Here is a 20352-nt window from a genome sequence, read left to right as displayed (position 1 = left end):
CAATTACAAAGGGAAAAAATGGTAATTTTGTAATGAAGAAACCTGGCAGACACCCTCTAAAGCAAGTGATCAAAGTTAACATCAAACCCAAATTGAGACTTTCTCAACTGGCCTATATCCTTCAAGGATCAATGTCATGAAAAGCAAAAAAAAAAAACAAAAAAAACAAAAAAAACCGCAAAGGAATGATTCCAGATTAAAGGTTTCTAAAAGGACATGACAACTAAATGCAGAATGTGATGCTGGTTTTTAAAAAGAACTTTCTATAAAGATCACCTCTTCAGAGAAGCCTTTCCTAACCACTTGATACCTAAAATAACACCCCAGGCCATCCATCACTCACATGCTCTCTGCTTTTTTTTCTTTTCATAGCACTTAAGATGGGGCTTATGAGTGTGAGCTCCAGAGCTTCAGGGTGTTGAAACCATGGGACTCGGGTGTGTTACTTAATCGTTTGTGCCCCAGTTTCCTCATCTGCAAAATGAGGATACCAGTCCCAATACCTCAAAAGATTATTGAGGAAATTAAATGAAATGATACATGTAAAACTCTTAAAATAACATTGTTATTTTTTTATTATTTGACACCATATTATATATTTATTCATTTATTGTTTCTTTCCCCTTCTAGAATATAGGCTTTAGGAAGGCAGGAATTTTGTTTTGGTTTTGTTTGTTTAGTGGTAATTAAGACAATGTTAGCACACAGAGGACACTTAGTAAATAGTTGTGGAATGGATAAAAAATGAACAGTGAATAAGATTTTATTTGAAGTAGAATTTCACCTGATGTTATTATTTTAAAATTTGAAATGTATATTAAGAAGGAAAAGGAAAGAAGGAAAATGATTTTGAGAGTTCTTAAAAGAAAAAAAAATTCTAACGGGTGTATGATGGAAGGTAAAGATTCTGATACAATTACTGGCAAAAATGGAGTCATGCTCTCATTCCCTGCAGACAATTTAGCTCTCAAGCTTCAGAAGGGCTCTCTTGAGAACCTAAACTATCAGCATGGCCAATTCAAAGCTCTGTGTCAGGGATACCCTATCCTTATTTAACCCCACACTGCCCAGAGGAAGAAGGAAAAAGGAGAAAGAAAAGGTTTCATGACATACTAGTCGAATGAACTGTTCCCTGAAAAAAAGTTTCCTTGGTGAGATGGTTTGAGAACCCTGCAACCTATCCTTTTGGGGAACATCACCATGAACAGTTATGCTAAGAAGTTTTTACAATAATCAAAGTCCACTAAACTTAGTGCTTCCAAAATTACTTCCCCATGGAACACTTATCTTTCAACAATGATTAACATATGATGAAAAACACTTTGAAAATACTATACAGTCAATTTTCTGTATGGAATTTTACAAACCGACCAGAGAGCACTGTAGTCAGCAGAGAGAAGACACAGGATGCTGACGTGAGGCTCTCAGGGGCACCATCACAGGAAGGCCTGTGCATGGCGGGCTCCGTACGGCACAAATCTATCCAACCCGCCTCATTTTTCAGCATTGCCCTACATGTTCGTTACCTTTGCTGCAGCCAAACTCTGTTATCGCGTGCTCCTGAAGGTTCTGACTGTACTCATGTTACTAATCCAAAATTAGACATTGGAGAAATGGTTTACTAGGGGTTAATTCCAACCCAGTATTTGAAGCTTGTTTTCTTTTTTCAAAAGCCCATCTCAGGTTTTAGAGTATTGCTTAAGAACACATACTATTTTAGGTCCCGGGTAACAACACTAGAGATTTAGATGTAAGGCTTTGTAGCCAAAGTAAATGCTACTTCTATCTTAACCTGCTGAGTTCACACCTAGTGTCCCAAGGTCAGCAAAAGGATCCAGAGTCTGTGGTTTGTTTTGATGGGTGGGTGTGCCATGTGAGGATCCCGTTGGGCTCGTGGCAGCTGACTTGCTTCCCACTCCAAAACTTCCTGAAAAGGAAATAAAATCATTGAAAATGAGTTAGTTGTCCAAGGCTGAATTCTGAAATTCAGAAATCCAGAACTACCGCTCATCTTGCTCTGAAGGCAAATTAGGACAGGGTTTGCAAATATGTTAGAAGTTGTTAGACCTTATTTCTCTGACTTAAGTGAAGAGTGGCCTGGAGCAGGGACAGGGAACAGAGAAGGCATATGTCATTTCCTGGCCATCCCTGGAAACTATTATGTCCAGTGTTTACCTCTCATATCACCTGACTTCATTCTTTCCTATGGGGTTTGGAGTCAGGCTTGGATCTGAATTCTGGCTCTGCTACTTCCTAGCTGAGTAATTTGGCATATTGCTTAACTTCTCTGAGCTTCAAAATTTTCTCATTGGTTAAAGAAGGAAATAGCGACTGCTTCAAAAAGTTGCTGTGAGATAAGCATATAGTGTGTGTGTGTGTGTATGAGTGTGTGTGTTAACTTGCACAGCACTGGAAATGCAATCATACAAGATGGCTCTCAAGAAATACCATATTAGTCATGAGAAAGAGAATTTATTTATTACAGACAAATTCGACACTAAAACAAATCCTTTGTTAAGAAAGAAGACTATTTAGATTATTCAGTACCTACTCTATGCCAGAAAATTTCATATAAGCTATTTCACTTGAACTTGTACAACTGTGTGGGATAAGAATTATGAACCCTATTTTACAGATTATAAAATGGAGGTTCAGGCTTATAAAAAATCCAAGTGCTTCTAAGTGGTTGAGTTAGCTATATACCCAGATTCTTCTAATTCTATTGTCAAGACAGACATTCAGCAAATGAAACTGAGAATAGTTAAATAATGTATAAAACACACTACTATCTTGTCATCAAAGGTGAAAAGCTCCACCAGAAGGTGAGTGTTTAGGAAATTACATACGTGGGCTATAATACTCTGGCAAGTACTCATGACAGCTCAGGTGAAGGAGTATGCTTTAGCAATTGGCTAAACGTGCACAAAAATAACCTGTTGACTTTTACCTGGTTTGGTATGCCAATCCCAACCTCCTGAAACATCTGGCTGAATGTTCACAGCAGGTGTACTAGAAGCTGCAAATAGGAAGATGAAAAAGAATCACAACAAAATAGCTGAGAACCTACTTTCCTGAGTTCACACAGAAAAACGCTGTCCCTTCCACGAAGCCTGCATGACCTGCCAACGTTCCAAGTGATTCATCTCTGCCTCTGAGCTCTCCCAATATTCTGCAACACTGATATTTTTGCGCCTTCATCTATGGTTACTTACATGATAATTGGTAGAACACATATACTCTTTGTTTCTCTTCCTTATTTGGCTTACTTATATTTTACTTCCATCCACACTTTGAGTTATAACTGCGCATATGTCTGTCTCCATTAAATTGTTAGTTCCTTGAAGGCAAGAACTATCTTATTCATCTTTGTGTGTCCTACCTCTACCTTTAACACAAAGTCAGTGGCCAATAAGAAAAGGTAAAAAGAAACTTAACCTCCATTTGCCTTAAGTCGGTATTAATAAGTGTATGAGAACCATGATTGGTTTAGAACTGAAATTTTGTTTTCTCCTCTGCTGTGACTGAATGGAGAATGATGAGTCAATCAGAGCATGTACTGAGCACTAACTATATACATCATCTACCATGCCGATGTCACAGTTCATTATCACTCAAAACTAACTTACTGCAGTTTCAAGAGAGACCATTCTGACCCCTCTCAAAATTCCAAATGTAGAATTTAAAAGAAATGTTCAGCTACAGAGAATCAGGTATATTAGAGGAATATACATTGGTAGAGTAAGCTTTTTCTGAATCTATAAAATCTAAATAAGAAACAAGAGACCATAAGAAAGAATTTCTTTTTAAGGCACCTGTAGGTTCTGTCCATAAAATCAGTGAGTAAAATGCAAACATCAAACTTACATGGCAAATAGCAATAAACACACACATGCGCACACACACACATCCCCACCACCACCAAAAGAAACATCAAAGCACCAAAATTAGCATTACCAAGGTTTGCATTTGCCTGTTTTGTTTGCTTAGTACCAACCAAGACATCTTGTACTTTCTCATCATTAAGTTAAAAAGAACATGCCCTTATCAGTCATAATAGTTCTTTCCTTTCTATTTCTCTTCTACCACAGTAACCCATGAAAACTGTGGTGGAAATTAGACAATTTTGCGAACATTTGCTGTTTGATTTCCTTTAAGCTCTGATCTTAGTCTTATATCCAACTAGGATGTAGAAATAGGTGTAAGAACCTCAACTTTATTACTAATCAAGCCCACAAATCCTTATGACCACCCACCATCTGTAAGGCACCGTACTACAGAACAGAGAACTAAAAGACATTGTCTAGGGGCACCTGGGTGGCTCAGTCGTTAAGCGCCTGCCTTCAGCTCGGGTCACGATCCCGGGGTCCTGGGATCGAGCCCCACATCGGGCTCTCCGCTTGGCGGGAAGCCTGCTTCTCCCTCTCCCACTCCCCCTGCTTGTGTTCCCTCTCTCGCTGTGTCTCTCTCTGTCAAATAAATAAATAAAATCTTAAAAAACAAAAAACAGGTAACTTTGGGGCGCCTGGGTGGCTCAGTTGGTTAAGCGACTGCCTTCGGCTCAGGTCATGATCCTGGAGTCCCTGGATCGAGTCCCGCATCGGGCTCCCTGCTCGGCAGGGAGCCTGCTTCTCCCTCTGACCCTACGCTCTCTCTCTCTCTCATTCTCTCTGGCTCAAATAAATAAATAAAATCTTTAAAAAAAAAAAAAAAAAAAAAAAGACATTGTCTAGCCTCAAGAAATGTAAAATCTGTTGAAGATATAGGAATATACAGATGAAAAGGTAATCATCTGGTATTTTAAATCTTTATTTATTTTGCCTTTTATTATGGTTATTTACTTTTTCTTCCAACACTATGCCCCAAGTGATTGTTGTCTTCAGAGTAGATGTTCAATAAATATCTATAGAACTCAAAGGCACTATTTCTTGATTTTCAGAAGAGATTGGTGATGCCTTGTAGAAGTCAGAGATGGGCAATCTGACCTCCCAATCTGACATGTGAGTCTGACCTATATATTATCCTGTATGATGGTGATGCAACTGACCCACTAACAGTGGAATAACTGTTTTTCCAGCAAGGATAGTGGAAAATTCTTTTCAGTCACTGGCATGACACAGGTCAAAATAGCAACAAAACAAAGGGGTGCTAACTGGCTGAGAGTGGATGATAAGCATCTTCTAACCAATTCACAAGCACCAGAGAACTGAGTACAGAATTGCCATGCTGACTATGAACATACATACCCATGGGACACAAAAGATAGTACTCTTATGAAAACTGTAAGTTCAAAGTATTAAAGTCGGGGAAAATATATAACCTTATTAACACTATCACTATGCACCAAAGAGACTTAGGAAAAATGAGTTAATTCATTTTATATTTACATATCGTATGGAAACACAGACACATAATACCTACTATGTGCCCATAATTCTTCTAGGCACTAGGAAAGCATTAATGAACAAAACAAACAAAACTCCCTGCTTTTGTGAGCTCATATTCTCGTGAGGAGAGATGGACAAAGAAAAAGAAACATAACACATGAATAAATTATTGAGTATATTGGAAGTTGATAAATACGATGGAAACAAAAATCTAGAGTAGGGGCACGGAGATGAGTTGTGATATGAAATGGAGCAGTTGAGAGTAGACCCCACTGAGAAGGTACCAGGTGAGCAGAGATCAAAGGAGGTGAAGGAGTTAGTCAAACCAATGCCTGGGGAAGAGGGGACAGCCAGCACAACAGCAAGAGGCCAGTATGGCTAGAATGGAGAGAGCAGGAGGGGGAGGACATGAGGTCACAGCACTGGGGGGCGAGAGCACATAGGCCATGTAGGCCATTTCGATGACTCTCTCCCTCTCCCTCTCCTCCCTGCCCCACCCCCCGCTCACACACACACACTCCCTCCTAAAATACATAAATAAATAAATAAATAAAATCTTTTATAAATTAACTAATTAATTAATTAAAATACATTCTTACCATGCACTGTAGGTGAAGGACTTCTTGTAGGCTGAAGAAAGGGGTCACTGGAAGCACTGGACGTGGTCAGAAAAGAACCCAGCAAATCCTGACCTGATGGTTTAGAAGGTGCTCCAAACGGGTCAAAGGCGGCACCTAGACAACAGAAGGAAAAATGTGTTTCTTTGTCCTGTGAGTTCATTCATTAAATTAATATTGAAGAGTTGTCACTATGGCCAGGTCTTAGGCCAAATATTTGAAACACTGGGATGAAGCCTGCCTCCTGGGCTGCTCCACACGGCCATCCCTATCCTTAAAACTTCCCCCAGGGCCAACAGTGGAACCTGAGGATTCCTGACTGCACAGTAACAATCCCATCTTTATGGACAAAGGAGGACTGTAGATTTATCTGCTGGATGATACGTAAACACTATCAATGAGGGCCTCATGGGCCCTCTAGAAATGACCCGCAAAACCATGCTGGGACCAAAGGAAATGCTCCATGAACAACCTGGGCTCATACTGAATATATTAGTGGACAAATACCAGGTAGGGGAGCTCTGCTATCAAGGTGAGCAGTAGAAAACCCCACTGACCAGGTTTTACTTTTGTTTTGTGTTTTTCGTGATCTCTGGCTCACTTGAAAGTTAGAGGAGAAAATGAGTGTTGCTATGTCACTCAAATGCTTTCTCAAATAACTTGCTAGAAACCAGATGCAGATAAGTGAGGAAAAGTTTGTGAATGTACTAAGAAGACTAGAACAAAGCAAGCAGCTGAGGCTTCCCGCAACAATACAGTACAACTAATATTGTATCATTTCTCAGGGCTTACATTGCCTTTCATAAAAAGTACGTCAGCTGCTTCTCAGTCTCTCCCTGCCAGATAGTAGTATTACCTTCATTCCATAGACAATGAAATGGAAGTTTCAGAAAGCCAAGTCAATCAATATATTTAGCCTCAATTTCATTATCTATAACCTGGGGCACAGATTTAATTCATGTCTCAAAGATCCCTTGTAGCTCTGACCCTAGAACGTAACTATCTGCATGAGACTCTGATGAATTAAATCACTGAAAGTCACGCAAGGTGCGTGGCCTTGAAACCTGACTGAGTACTATGGCATTTTGGATCCTGCAGATTTTTTTTCCTGAGAGATCTTTTATTCACTTTGGTGAGTAAGAAGTAGATAAAAGGAAGCCGAACAGATAGGAAACAGCATGGGACTCAGGGTACCTGGGTACCACTGTGGCTCCATCAATAACTAATGTAGGAGCTTGAGCCTCGACACCCCCATTCTATGATTTTAAGACTCACTTTTACACCAAACGCCTCCAGTTGAACGACTCTAAATCAAGACCACCCCCAGAGCCCTCCAAGAACTGAAGGATTAGCTTGGGAAAGCAAGTTTCCACAGGTTACCATGGGAGTGGAGAGTTGAGACATTTCTCTTTACTCTTCCTAACATGATGTCATCTTGGTTGATGGTGATGGTAAGAAGGGGCAGCTAAAATGCTGACCCAGCTACAGCATCTTGCAAATTTCAAAGCATTGTGGATGACCGGTCATAGGTCAGGTCTGTAGCAGTGAGCAAAGGGAAGCCGGACCACATGGGCAACAACTGCTTGGTTACAGTCAGTGGTGGTGCTGGCCTAAGTCCCTTAAATGCCTCCTGAGCCAACCAAGTACTTCTCTGCATAACCAAAGTGCATTCAGAAAATCACAATTCCAGGAAGACATTACAGGAAAACTAAGAGGGAGCTCTCAAGTCGAATGGCTCAGTTTTGGACCCTGGCCCCACCAATAACAAGCTGTATAAATATACACTACTAATTTGACCCTAAGCTTCCATTTCCTTAACTCTAAAAATAGGGACAATAATAGCACCTAATTACCAGGTTTTTATAATAATTGAATCCATGTTTAGTGTTAAATTTCATGTTAGGCAAACAGTAAGTACCCCAAGATTATTAGCTGTTATTATTAGTAATAATTCATCAATCTGCATCTCCAAGCAGAAGTCACTAAAGCAGCTCAGGGACTGAAGCTTTGGGAAAAAAAAAAAAGCAAAAACAAAGAAAGAATGAAGAGCTCAAGCATTCACTCTTACACTGTCCTACCAAAATGGACAACATTTCCATTTCCTCTTGTGTTCTCCATTTAACCGAAGATAGAGACCTCTAAGAGCCTTTCAGGGAGACCAGAAAAGTCTCGCTTATGAGGAAAGTTCAATTTTGCCTGCTTGGCCCCAAGGTTACAATTCAAAACTGAGAGGTACAGTGCAACATGGAAAACATTACCTTCTCCCACTCTTAGGGTTGGAGATGCGGACGTGGAGGTGGCAGATCGGCGTGGTGTTGACTGGGCGGACGCAGGTCCACTTGGATGAAACATGTCTTCTACCCCTGACTGGCCAGCCTGGGCAGGCCCGGCTGCACCTCCACCCCCAAACAGGTCACTCAGCAGTTCAGAATTGGTGGGAGGTGCCACTGGCGGAGAGAAGTTCTTACTCACTGCAGACCCTTCTAGACCCAGAAGGTCCACATCCTCGGGGGGTGGAGGAGCAGTGGACCCCTGCTGCTTTTTGCTGGGCTTTTTAGCTCCATGATGTTTGTCACCACTGGTGTTGCCGTGTGGACTGGAAAGGGTCAGAAGTTCATCGTCCGACTGCTCACTTTCTGGATTCACTAGGGCAGCATGGTCCTCCTCACAGAATGATTTTTCTGATTTCTGATCTAAGGAAGGCAGAGGTGCCCATAATAAGTTAGTTACTGGCCACAGCATTACTGATTTTTGTGAGTGAAGTCAGTCCATTACTCCAGAAAGACAAAGGAGCAGCCCTGAGCAAACAATGCTTTCAGACCCTTACCAGTGGAAAACCTGATGTATTTCTCATGTCATTCAATCACCCTTTGTTGAGCATCTGAGAGGCAGGATAGCATAATGGGGACGAGCAGGAACTTCGGAGCCGGACAGGCTGGGTCTGAATCCCACCTCTACTACTTACTGGTTCTGCGACATTGAGAAAGTTACTTTACTTCTCCTCTGTGCCTTGGTCGCCTCCTCAGCAAAATGGGGGTAGCAAAGAGTACCTAACTCTGCTGGCTACTGTAAGGATTACATAAGATGATAAAGAGAAAGTGTTCAGCCCAATATTATGTAGTACTTAAGTGTTTACGAGTATGATTATGATTATTATCTTCCAGGTGCTATTGCTAGGTGCTTTGGGGAAAAAACCTGTTATTTCCTAATCCTTTGCTGATTCCTCTGTCTTTTCTTTTCCAGGCCTGTGGCCAAAAGCAAGTCGTTCCTCCCACAGTCTGGAGTGGAAGCAAGCCACACACACCTAACAAGTGAATAGATGGAGAGGCTCCGCTCAGGATGGTCCTTAGACCCTTTCAGCATCAGATGGGCAGCAAGGAAGAGGCCCGTTCTGGAGAAGGGATGGAGAGGCTGATGAGCGACTTTCCAGGCCCTCCTTGAGACAGATCCTCCAAGGGAACTTCGTTATTTAATGTCAGCTAGACCCACATTCTAAATCAAGTACAGATCCATATCCCTACTCCCCAATTCTGAAATGCAAAAAGCTATGAAATGGGAAACGTTTCCCTAAGTTTGGAACAAATTCAGCTGGTGGAAAAATCTGACCAGAACTGATGTGAAAGTATTTATAATCTTCATTTACCTCACCCAGTGTGATTCTTTTTATGTTTCACTGCAGAAACAGGAATATGTTCCATTACAAGTTGTCTGAGATGCCGCTGGGGATGCTAAGTAATATACAATTTATGTACCATATCACCTTTCTAAAAGTCGAAAACTTTTGCAATTCCTAAATGCCTCTGGTTCTGTGAGGTTCAGATAAGAAATGTACATTTGTGCTAAAAACTATTTCAGAGCCTAACAGGAATGATTTCTAAATTACTTACTACAATGTCAATGGAGAGGGAAAAGTGAAGTTTTATTAAAAGCCCTTATGTGAGGAAGGTAAGATAGTAGGGGACTTGTTACTGTGGGAACTGGGAAGTCTACCTGCTGTCTAGATTTCGCTGGGCTTTTCAATTTTTTTTTTTAATGTTATTGGTTCCACTCCTCAGTAGGAAATTCTGAAAGTAAGGCTTTTAATTCAAAGGAATTCTGTGAACTTTTTTGTCACCAAACATGGAAAACTCCATAGGCAATGGGAATACCATCTTATGTTCACATAGTGAAGAAAGGTCAATCAAGAGAATTTTATCCAGAGCATTTCCAAAGCTATTTTCCTACCCCTTTCTTAGAGAAAGTCCTTGTGATTCAATTCTGTATTGAATCTTGCAGTTAACCTCAGCAAATGCTACAGCAAGGAGGCAAATGTGTACGGACAGAATGCCAATGCCAGTCTACCGATGGCAGCAGTCTGAAGTGTTATGTTGGAAAGATTCTAAAAACATCTCCAGGTTTGGCAGAAAAGGATACTGTGACTGAGCCCAATTTCTGCCATGGCTGTTAAAGCACGTAGCAGAGACATATGGGCGAAGTGTGTGCCTTTTCTGTACTGGAGGAAGCTTAGATCCACCCTGTTGGTGGTGAGAGCCCTCTGGGGGAAGTGCCAGACTTTGTATTTTCAGAACATGTACTCGAGGACATTAGTGTGTCGGCAGCATAAAGGGAAATACTAGAACATATCATGCTTATTTGTAAATCCAGGAAAGATGTGATCCAAAACACAGCATAGAGAGAAAAGGTAGAATTTGGCTGAAAATGGTTTTCTACATCAGTCTAAGAGTACCCATGGAGTTGAAAGTAGGGAAGTGATTTCAAATCGCCTGATTTGAAAAAAGGAATGAGCAGGGAGGGTGTGAAATAAGGAGGAACAAGGATGACTTCAAGTATTGCTGTCTTTGAGGCTGCTTCGAGGACAAACCATGTTTACAGAAGAACCATGTAACTTAAGTATCTAACCACATAACTCAGAGAAATGCCTGGAAGTACCTTGCCAACAGAGAGAGGAAAAGAAGCCACCTTGCCCAAAATGCCTGGGGTTGTCCGGAGGGATGTCTATTGGAGCCTGTCCTGCAAGACAGAAGGCCATGAAACATCAATGAAACACAGTAAAGAAGTCAAAGTGATACATAACACAGAGGCTTTGTCCTGAAAACAAAACCACCAGGGGACTCATACCTCCTAAGACCAGAGTATCCTGATGCTCCTGGTGAGACGAGAAGAGGATGCTGGGATTGACATCTTTTGTGCAGTAATGTTCCCAGGGTGGGGTTAAGTCTATCACTTTGTCGTGGGGCTGTAGTTCTACATCCAGAGTCACCTGAAATAGCTGAGGATATTTTTCTGGTACATCACATGCATCCAACTCAGGTCTACAGAGGAATTTAAAAGAAGAAGATCGGTGAAAAACAATGGGATCAGAATGATGTTCAGCACAGAAACCATTGTAGGTTGACCCAGGTTAACCCCTCAGACTCATTCCTCGGGAAAAAGCAGTCATTAACCAGTTAAGTTACTTTACTGTTTTGAGCCTGTTTTCCTCATCTAGAGGAAAGAGAATAATGCCTACTCAAAGAATTTGGATACTACCACTTGTGAAAGCATTCTAGAAGGACGGCTGATAGATCCAGCCAGTATGCCTGGGTCAGGCCAAATCTGTTGTTAACATAATGAAACAGCCCCCAGCTGCCACCCTGAGCTCTTGAACGTCCACCTCTACCCTGACCCTATCCCCCTGGCTTCAGCCACCCTTCTGAGTTCCCAAGACCACACCATATTAAAGCAACTAAGGTTCGTACAGAGGGGTACCCTTTTTCAGTGCTATGGCCTGGCATTCTGTCTGAAGGGTCATCACTCATATCATACCACAGATTAAACTGCGCTCCCTGTTGAAAAACACAAAGGGATATACAGATGCAAAGGGTCACAGTATTGATACTTTGTTTCTACTTTGTTTAGTCTTGTTCCCTCACACGGAATTTTAGACCTTTCTGTTTGAAGTCTTCGATCCTATTGTGTTCAAGACAAATTATACCCAATTGCAAGTTGTAAAACGCAACCAGGCTCTCTGCGTTGCTAAGCTACACTCTAACAGTCCTGCAGCGCAGGATTCCAGGGGATGCTGCCACACGAAGCCAATGAGCTTTGGGCACTTGGCTTCCAGCATTTCACAGCTGCTTGTATTGAAAGGGGTGTTCGGCAAGCAGCACTCACTTGGTGAACTTTAAAACTGTGGTTTCCAGTGGTATGAATCCAGTATGAAACTGAAGCTGGAATATCTGGGTGTTGGTCACCTAAAAATACAGGAGAGAAGCACATTAAAATCAACCCGTGAAAAGGGAATCGGATCAAAAGATTATATTTTGGGGAGCCATGCACCTTCAAATGTTTCAACATCTGAGCCTTTGTTTACTATGAATACTAAGTGACCTTGCCATTTGGTAATGGCCCAGTGTTATTTCCAGCCTCTCTTCCCCCATGAACTCTGCTTGGGCAAACCATTTCTTCCTCCATTAATGTCTCACGCTCTTGCACACTGCCATACCTTGGCTCATTCCATTCCTCTACCCAGAATGCCCCTGCTCCAACCTGATGAACTCCTCCTTCAAGGGCCACCTTACAAGGTCATATCCTCTCTGTAGCCTTTCTGTAGCCACCACTGGCTAAAACAAACCACTCCCATTATGGCATCCCATCCCACCTCTACTCTGATAGTGGATATTCAGACATGTGGTGACTTTCTCCTGCTAGGCTGAGCTCCCGAAGGGCAGGGACACAGTCTTATTCTTGTCTGTCCTAAATCCCTAAGGTGATGACCGGCACGGAGCATGCACTTAGCAAATATTTGATGAATTAAAATACAAGTACTTATTACATTATTCATAATATCCAGGAAGAGGCAAGACTCAAATGTCTATCAACTGATGAAGAGATTAATGAAAAGTATTAGAGCCACAATGGAATATTATTTGGTCATATAAAGGAATGAAGTACTGATACATGATACAACATGGATGAATTTCAGAAACATGCTAAGTGAAAGAAGCCCGTCTCAAAGGACCACATATTGTATGATTCCATTTATATGAAACATCCCAAATAGGCAAGTCTATAGAAACAGAAAGTAGATTAGTGGTTACCCAGGAGATGGAAATGGGGAATGGGCAGTGGCTGCTAATAAGTATAGGGTTTCTTCTGGGCATGACAAAGATGTTCTGGAATTATATAGTGGTGCTGCATAACCTTTTGAAAATACTAAATATAATTGTACTGTACACATTAAAAGAGTGAATTTTATGTTAATATGTGAATTTCATGGTAATAAAAAAATTGAAAAAATATAATTACTTAATCCCACACCCGTCATAGAAATATCGCCTCTCACATTGATTCAAATGGGACACTATAAAAAAGGGCACAAGCTTCTAAAGAGCAAGGTTTGCTAGAAGCTCTAGGGCTGTCAGCTTCTGGCAAAGACATCATGCCAAGGACGGGGCAAATCACCACCTCTCTGAGTCTCATTCCCTATAAAATAGGGAAATCAGTATAAGTAATCTTTAAAGGCTCTTTCTAATTCTAAAACTACAAGTCACTCAAACCCAAAGTGATGCAGAGAAAAGAGTCCAAAATACTCCTTATATTAAGGGATGCCTGGCTGGCTCAGCCGGCAGAGCATAGGGTCATGAATTCAAGCTCCACACTGGGCATAAAGCTTACTTTAAAGAATAAGATACAATAAAATACTCCTAGTAAAGGCTCAGAAGAGTTTATGCCACAATTCTTCATGAAACCATACCTTAGCCTGTAGCCGGCTCCCAATGGTTGACCTCAAATGATACATAGAAACAACCACATCTCCTTGTACAGTGATGCTCAAGGGAATGAAGATTTTTCCATCTTGGACCCGGTATTCTCTTTAAACAGAAACAAAAATATACACTGAAAGAGTCCAATCTTGTATAATCACATAGGTAGAGTCCTCTGTGGCTCTGGCCAAGGGACCTGTTGCCCAAGCCTGGACCCAAGAACCATTTCCTATCTTGATCAGAGTCAGGAGCATGGCTGTGGGTGCAAACTGGTTTTACCATGGGATACTGTTGGTCTGATGCTAGGGCCTCTCTCTCTCCATCCCATCTGGACTTCCAGATAAATTGACTGCCCATCCTTACTTTGCAGATCTCATAAACCTCAAGTACACCTAGCTCTGATGTATTTGTCATTTCCTAACTTTAAATGAATAGTTAAAGCAGGGACAGAGGGAACAAAAATATCCAACCAAGATCATAATGCCATGCTCTATGAGGGTCTTGGATACCAATCCCCAAATTCAACCTATTCCAAATTAACTTCATCTTTATTTTTAAAGATTTTATTTATTTATTTGTCAGAGAGAGAGAGAGGGAGTGCACGAGCAGGGGGCAGCGCCAGGCTGAGCAAGGAGCTCCTGCTGAGCAAGGAGCCCGATGTGGGACTCGACTCCCGGACCCTGAGATCATGACCTGAGCCAAAGGCAGATGCTTAACAGACTGAGGCACCCAGGCGTCCCAAATTAACTTCATTTTATGTTACCATCCACTCCCTGCTCTCCACACCTCCTACCACCTCCCACTGGCACCTGCTCTTTATTGTGGATTCTATAACTTCTTTAATTACATCACCATCTACCTCATTGCTCACCCAGAAACTTCGTTCATCCCTGATTCTTCCCTCATCCTCACCAAAACTCATCAAGGTCATCTCTTTCTTAAATGTGCAGGTCCTCAGTCCCCATCACTGTCTTAACCCTCATTATAGCTCACGTTAGTCCCTTACTTGTGTCTCCATTTGAGAAGGAGCTATAGCATCCCTTGACTTACTTGTGCTTTTCTATAATTACAACCTACACAGAACTTTGTTTTTTAATATCAGCCATGTCACAGTAATGCAGTCCTTACAGGAAGAATATGATCCAGCTTATACAAGAGTTGAGCAATTCACAAGAAGAAGTGAAAAAAAGTATCATGACTGGGGTACCTGGGTGGCTCTGTCAGTTAAAAGTCTGCCTTTGGCTCAGGTCACGATCTCAGGGTCCTGGGATCGAGCCCCACATCAGGCTCCCTGCTCAGCGGGGAGCCTGCTTCTCCCTCTCCCTCTACCCTTCCCCCCTACCACTTGTACTTGCTCTCTTGTGTGCTCTCTCTCTCTCAAATAAAATCTAAAAAAAAAAAAGAAAAGTATCATAACTTACTTCATTCGTTCAAAATCTGCACAGGTTGTATATATTTTGGTTTCTCCAATCAATACATCACAGTAAGGACGACATCCATTTCTCTGTTTGTTAAAAAAAGGAACTGGACTGACAGTGATGGACTTAATGGTGAGAGGCTTGAAGTGAGGGCGGTAGGGTTTGTCTGCTAGGAGGTCACACATATAGCCCAGGTATCTGAAACAGAAGATTGACATTCGTCGGTGCCTAGCACACCAGAAGAAAGAAGCAATCAATCTTTGCTATGAAGTCTGTTCTTGTAAATTTAATGTGATAATTTCTTAAACATTAACTACCAAAAAAGGATGTAGCCATTTAGGAAAGCTTTCATCTAGTGACATTACTATATTTCCCCGAAAGAACTGATAAAAGGGTATTTATTAAGTGAAAAAGCTTATGGGAGCCTTATATGAGCTCGATATTTGCACATCTATTCCTATTTGATCTACCAGATTCAATTTATCAGCTAAAGGCTGGCTCTGGAAAAAATTTAGGATTTATCCAAAAAGGAGAGGCAATTTAAATAAGAGAAAAGAAGAAACTGTGACTAATGGGAATATAATAAGTCAATTACCTAAAAAGGGTTTTCCTTTTTTTAAAAACATCTGGGCCTACCCTGCATCTAGCTTACTTTACCTCCTGTGGGATGGCGACAGTCCGATTCCGGGTCGCTTTGCATATAACAATCGCACAGCCGGGCCAGGAGTGGAGTAGAGATTACAGAAAATGAACATAGCACCAACCAGAATTGACGATGCTGCCCGTCCATCCTGCCAAGGAAGATACATAAACCTGTCACAAACATGGTCCAATCAGCCACTCACCACCAAGAATGGCTACACTTGCAGTTAAAAGAGGGGAGAAAGAGGGAGAATTCCTCTTAACAGAATGATTTTCAGTTCAAAACTATGCACTTGAAAACCGAACTCTGTCCCAGCTCTTCAAGTCACCAAGCAGCAAGGAAGACTTATTCTTAGGGCAAAATTAACTCTCTACTAACCTAAGAAACCAAGCAACATAAATTTGATTTGCATATATTTACTGAAAAATAATCTAATCTTCAAAGTAACTTTGGACTTATAGGATCAGAACTAGTAGTTGAGGTCTCTTGGTTGCAGGCCAGAGGTAGAGTTGACAGATTAGGTAAATACTGCTTTTTGGAATATGCTATGTATATATTTCACCCAAGGTATGTTCCTAGAACCATAGAAAATAAAGAAGCTTCACATGATTCAACCACATTCAATGGAGAAATATATGCAGTAACATTCCCAACAGATGGTGACCCAGGTTCTTCTAGAATACTTTAAGTGACGTGGAGCTTGCTGCTACTTGAAGAAGCCCAGTCCAGCTTACAAAGTTCTTTATCCTGAATAAGTTGAGTTGAAGTCTATTCCACTCAGTGATCCTCATTCTTCCTTCTGTCAGGAAAGAGAAAGCCTACTTTTTTCTCCCTGGGAAAGCCTTTTACATGTCTGAAATACCCTCCCTTTCCACCAACTCTTCTATTTTCCAGGTTAAAAACACACCCAATCTGTGATGGCTAATTCTGTGTCAACTTGACTGGGTTAAGGGATGCTCAGATAGCTGGTAAAATATTACTTCCAGATGTGTCTATGAGGGTGTTTCTAAAAGAGATCAGCATTTGATTCAGTAGACTGAGTAAAGAAAGATACACCCTTGTCAACATGAGTGGGCATCATCTAATCTGTTGAGGACCCGAATAGAACCAAAAAGTAAAGGAAGGGTGAATTTTCTATCTTCTTGAGCTGGGAATGTCTACTTTCTTCTGCCCTGGGACATCAGAGCCCCTGGTTCTCAGGCCTTGGACTCACACTGAATTACATCGCCAGCTTTTCTGGTTCTCTAGCTTGCAGAGAGCAAACAAATTGTGGGACTTCTCAGCCTCTGTAACTGCGTGAGCCAATTCCTATAATAAATACATTATAAGTTGGTTCTGTTTCTCTAAACCCCAACTAATACAGTTCCTTTGATTCTTCCTCATTTGATATTCCATTTTCAGAGACATCATTTGGCAAATTCTCTCTGAATAGACTCATTTTATTTATTTTTTTTTTAAGATTTTATTTATTTATCAGAGAGAGAGAGAGAGACAGAGGCAGGCAGAGAGAGAAGCAGGCTCCTTGCTGAGCAAGGAGCCTGACGTGGGACTCGATCACAGGACCCTGGGATCATTACCTGAGCCCAAGGCAGACGCCTAACCAACTGAGCCACCCAGGCATCCCCGAACAGACTCATTTTAAAACAACAACCTTAAATGTGCTACCCAGATGTGAAATACAAGATATGAGATACACTCCAACCACACTAGAGAGGAAAAGAAACATCATCTTCCTTATTCTGGACACTATGCTTTTACTAACAACCCCAAGCCCAACTAGTTTATATGCAGGCTAAGTCACACCATAAGCTCTTATTGATCTTCCTATCCATTAAAACCCCTAGTTCTTTTTCAAATGATGTGTTAAGCTAAGAGACAAATATATTTAATCTTTTACAACAAGATTTGGGACTTTACATTTATCCTGTGTCTAATTTCACATTGTTAGCTTCTGTTAAACAACCAACCTGCAATGGCTTTATAAAATCCAGATTCATTATATGACCTTCCCAGTTCTGAGAAAATTGGTAAGCTTGATCTTCATATCATCATCAACGTTTTTAATTAAAAGAGCAACCAAATGCAACCTTCTCCTGGGAGGATGCTGATCCATTAATCACCTATCTTTGGAAGCAGATACTGAGCCACAATCCAACTAAATGTAGAACAACCTAGCCCAAATTTCTCTATCTTGATTATAAGAAATTGGGAAATATCTTACAGGAATCCAATAAACTGTCCCTACTAATCTATTGGTCTTGTTGTTTTGATACGTGTGTTCATAATGAAGCAATGAGGACTTCTTTCTCCTAAGAGTTCAAAATCATCTGTGCAAAGATTTATATTAGAATTTTGCCTTGAATTGCCATCAGGTTCACCAGCCTGTAACTTTCCAGGATCAACCTCCTCCATCTTTTGGAAAAACTCTCCTGTCTGCCTCTATTTCCTGTTTCTTCATATCACATAAGGAGTCCATGATTGCTTTTCCAAGCACTCTCAGCATTCTGTAACAGAATTTAAGTCTAGAGAGTGGATTATTTTTAAGTACTGTGAGGCTCTCTTCTTATCTCACTACCTATCAGCTATGTCTTAATGAACATTGTTACTCCCTTCCTAGTGTGACATTTGTTCCCGATAGAGAAAACAGAATAAAGGAGTTAAGATTATACCATGTGCCTCAAGCATTTGTTATTGTCCTTATCCCAAGGACAGTTTTTTTTTAAAGACATTTTTCTTAATCTTCATTCCTTTTAGACTTAGCCTTCGTGATAACTCTTACCTGATTCATGGCTCTTAGGATATAGGCCCCCCTCCTTTTATCTACCACGCAAGTCTTTTTAAAAGTTTAACTAGTTTTTTATGCAAAGATGAGTATATGCTTATTATTTTTATTAAGACAGAAATATACATGATAAAAAATAAAAGCTCCCACTTCCCACTTCCAGCTTCAATTCCATTTCCCAAAGACTTGGTGCAGATGTACGACTCATACATATCCTTTTTCAGTGAGCTAGAGAGCAGCTGATGGTGTCATAATCCTTTGTCTGCTTCTTTTTTCTTCTTTGCTGGCTTTTGATTCTTCATGATTGTATCATAAGAACAGAAAGCCTCTGGTCTCTCTTAAGCCATCTTCCCTTACAAAGCTGTCAGACTTTGGCTCTCTGAACTTTTAGAAAGTTCTTGAGTGAAGAGAAAATCACCACAGTGCCTAAAGGCTGCTTAGTCCCTGAAAGTAATCTGTTCTGTTGCACAGTCTGTTGTGCTTCCAAAGGAAAACCCTTTTGCATTAAACTCCTATGAACACTAAGTGCTTTTCCTTTGTTACCAAGAGTTTGAGAACATGAGATGGAAAGAAGAAAATCTTTAGCTTTCTTCCCTCTTTTAGCCAACTGGCTGTCTAGAAGGAGGGAGAAAATCATCAGATAATCCTAGAGCAAAAAAATACACCCTGACATTTCTAAAAGCAATGAATAGTTCCAGTATTTATGCTCAGATTCCACTTGTGTGTCCATTTGTTCATGTATGCAATCACTGATTCCAACCCTTCATACCTCGGTACAAAGGTAAAGAAGACACAGTTCTTGCCTGCAACATGCTTACAGTCTAGTAGGAAAACAGGCAGATCACCAGATTACGAGGATGCCACAGAGGACATTTAGATATACAGTGGGAATGTCCATACTGTGAAAATACTCATGAGTCAGAAAGATTTTGCCAGAGCTGAGTTTTAAACGATAGGTAAGAAGCCACCAGAGAAGAGTTGGGGAAAGGGACTCTAAGAAGTCAGGGATCAGAAGAGTCATCAGTCCCAAAGGAATTGCTGTAACATACAATCAATCTATGTGACTACTTACAAGGGCAGAGGGGTCTTCTTATTTCATTTTTATTCAAGCACAAAAAGAAATGATAAGTATTCCAATGTGTTTATCAAGAAACACAGAAATCAATGGTATTTTTGCCTATGTACCCACAATCCTTGTTTCTACCTCTTTTATAATACTTAGCACATTCTAGAGGTCCTGTATTATGTGTATGTATCTGCCTCTCTCAAAAGTACTAAAGCTTTAAGGCAAGAATAATAAATTCCTCCCTCGTTTTTATATCCCTCACATTACCTAGTTCCTAAGTAGGGATTCAATAAATGCTTATTCAGCTTAAGTGTTACCTGTCCACCAGTCTGTATAGAGCCAGGTGTATTTGGCCAAACCAAACCCACCTACCACAAATGACAGCAACAACAACAATAAAGGTTACTCACCAAGCAGTGGACAACACAGACGTTTTTGGGATTCTGTAGTAGCCAATTATACATATTCCGACACACAGCAAAAAGGTTGTGCAGACTGGGGGCCTGCCTGATGGGCCAACTGCATTCTGAGACCTAAGGGAACAGAGCATGAAGGAAATGAATTCCCCAAGCGACTCCTCTCCATAAGGAGCTATCACACCGAACAACTTCTGGAATATGATACCACATTCTCTTTTAATATAGACAGGAAGAGATGGGAACAGGGTCCAAACACAGAAGAGTTGTTTAATATAACA

At 40.9% G+C, this 20352-nt stretch overlaps 1 protein-coding gene across 3 annotated transcripts in view; it reads right to left on the bottom strand.

Annotated features, from left to right (window-relative positions):
- The window catches only part of DNAJC6 (DnaJ heat shock protein family (Hsp40) member C6), a 143914-nt gene that overhangs the window by 18592 nt on the left and 104970 nt on the right, over window positions 1-20352 (bottom strand). For all 3 annotated transcript variants that reach the window (XM_021679967.1, XM_021679968.2, XM_021679966.1), the window contains exons 5-15: window positions 20066-20188; window positions 15822-15955; window positions 15168-15362; window positions 13737-13854; window positions 12155-12234; window positions 11120-11313; window positions 10931-11011; window positions 8260-8694; window positions 5984-6118; window positions 2948-3016; window positions 1808-1927 (exon numbers count right to left, since the gene is read on the bottom strand). In XM_021679967.1, the coding sequence (XP_021535642.1) occupies window positions 1808-1927; window positions 2948-3016; window positions 5984-6118; window positions 8260-8694; window positions 10931-11011; window positions 11120-11313; window positions 12155-12234; window positions 13737-13854; window positions 15168-15362; window positions 15822-15955; window positions 20066-20188 (1684 nt within the window). The remainder of the gene's footprint in view (window positions 1-1807; window positions 1928-2947; window positions 3017-5983; window positions 6119-8259; window positions 8695-10930; window positions 11012-11119; window positions 11314-12154; window positions 12235-13736; window positions 13855-15167; window positions 15363-15821; window positions 15956-20065; window positions 20189-20352) is intronic.

The sequence above is a fragment of the Neomonachus schauinslandi genome, chromosome 4 (genome assembly GCF_002201575.2).
Source record: "Neomonachus schauinslandi chromosome 4, ASM220157v2, whole genome shotgun sequence".
In the NCBI taxonomy this organism is placed as follows: domain Eukaryota; kingdom Metazoa; phylum Chordata; class Mammalia; order Carnivora; family Phocidae; genus Neomonachus; species Neomonachus schauinslandi.
Note: the sequence above shows the minus strand (reverse complement) of the source record. Positions and strands in the feature narration are given on the sequence as shown.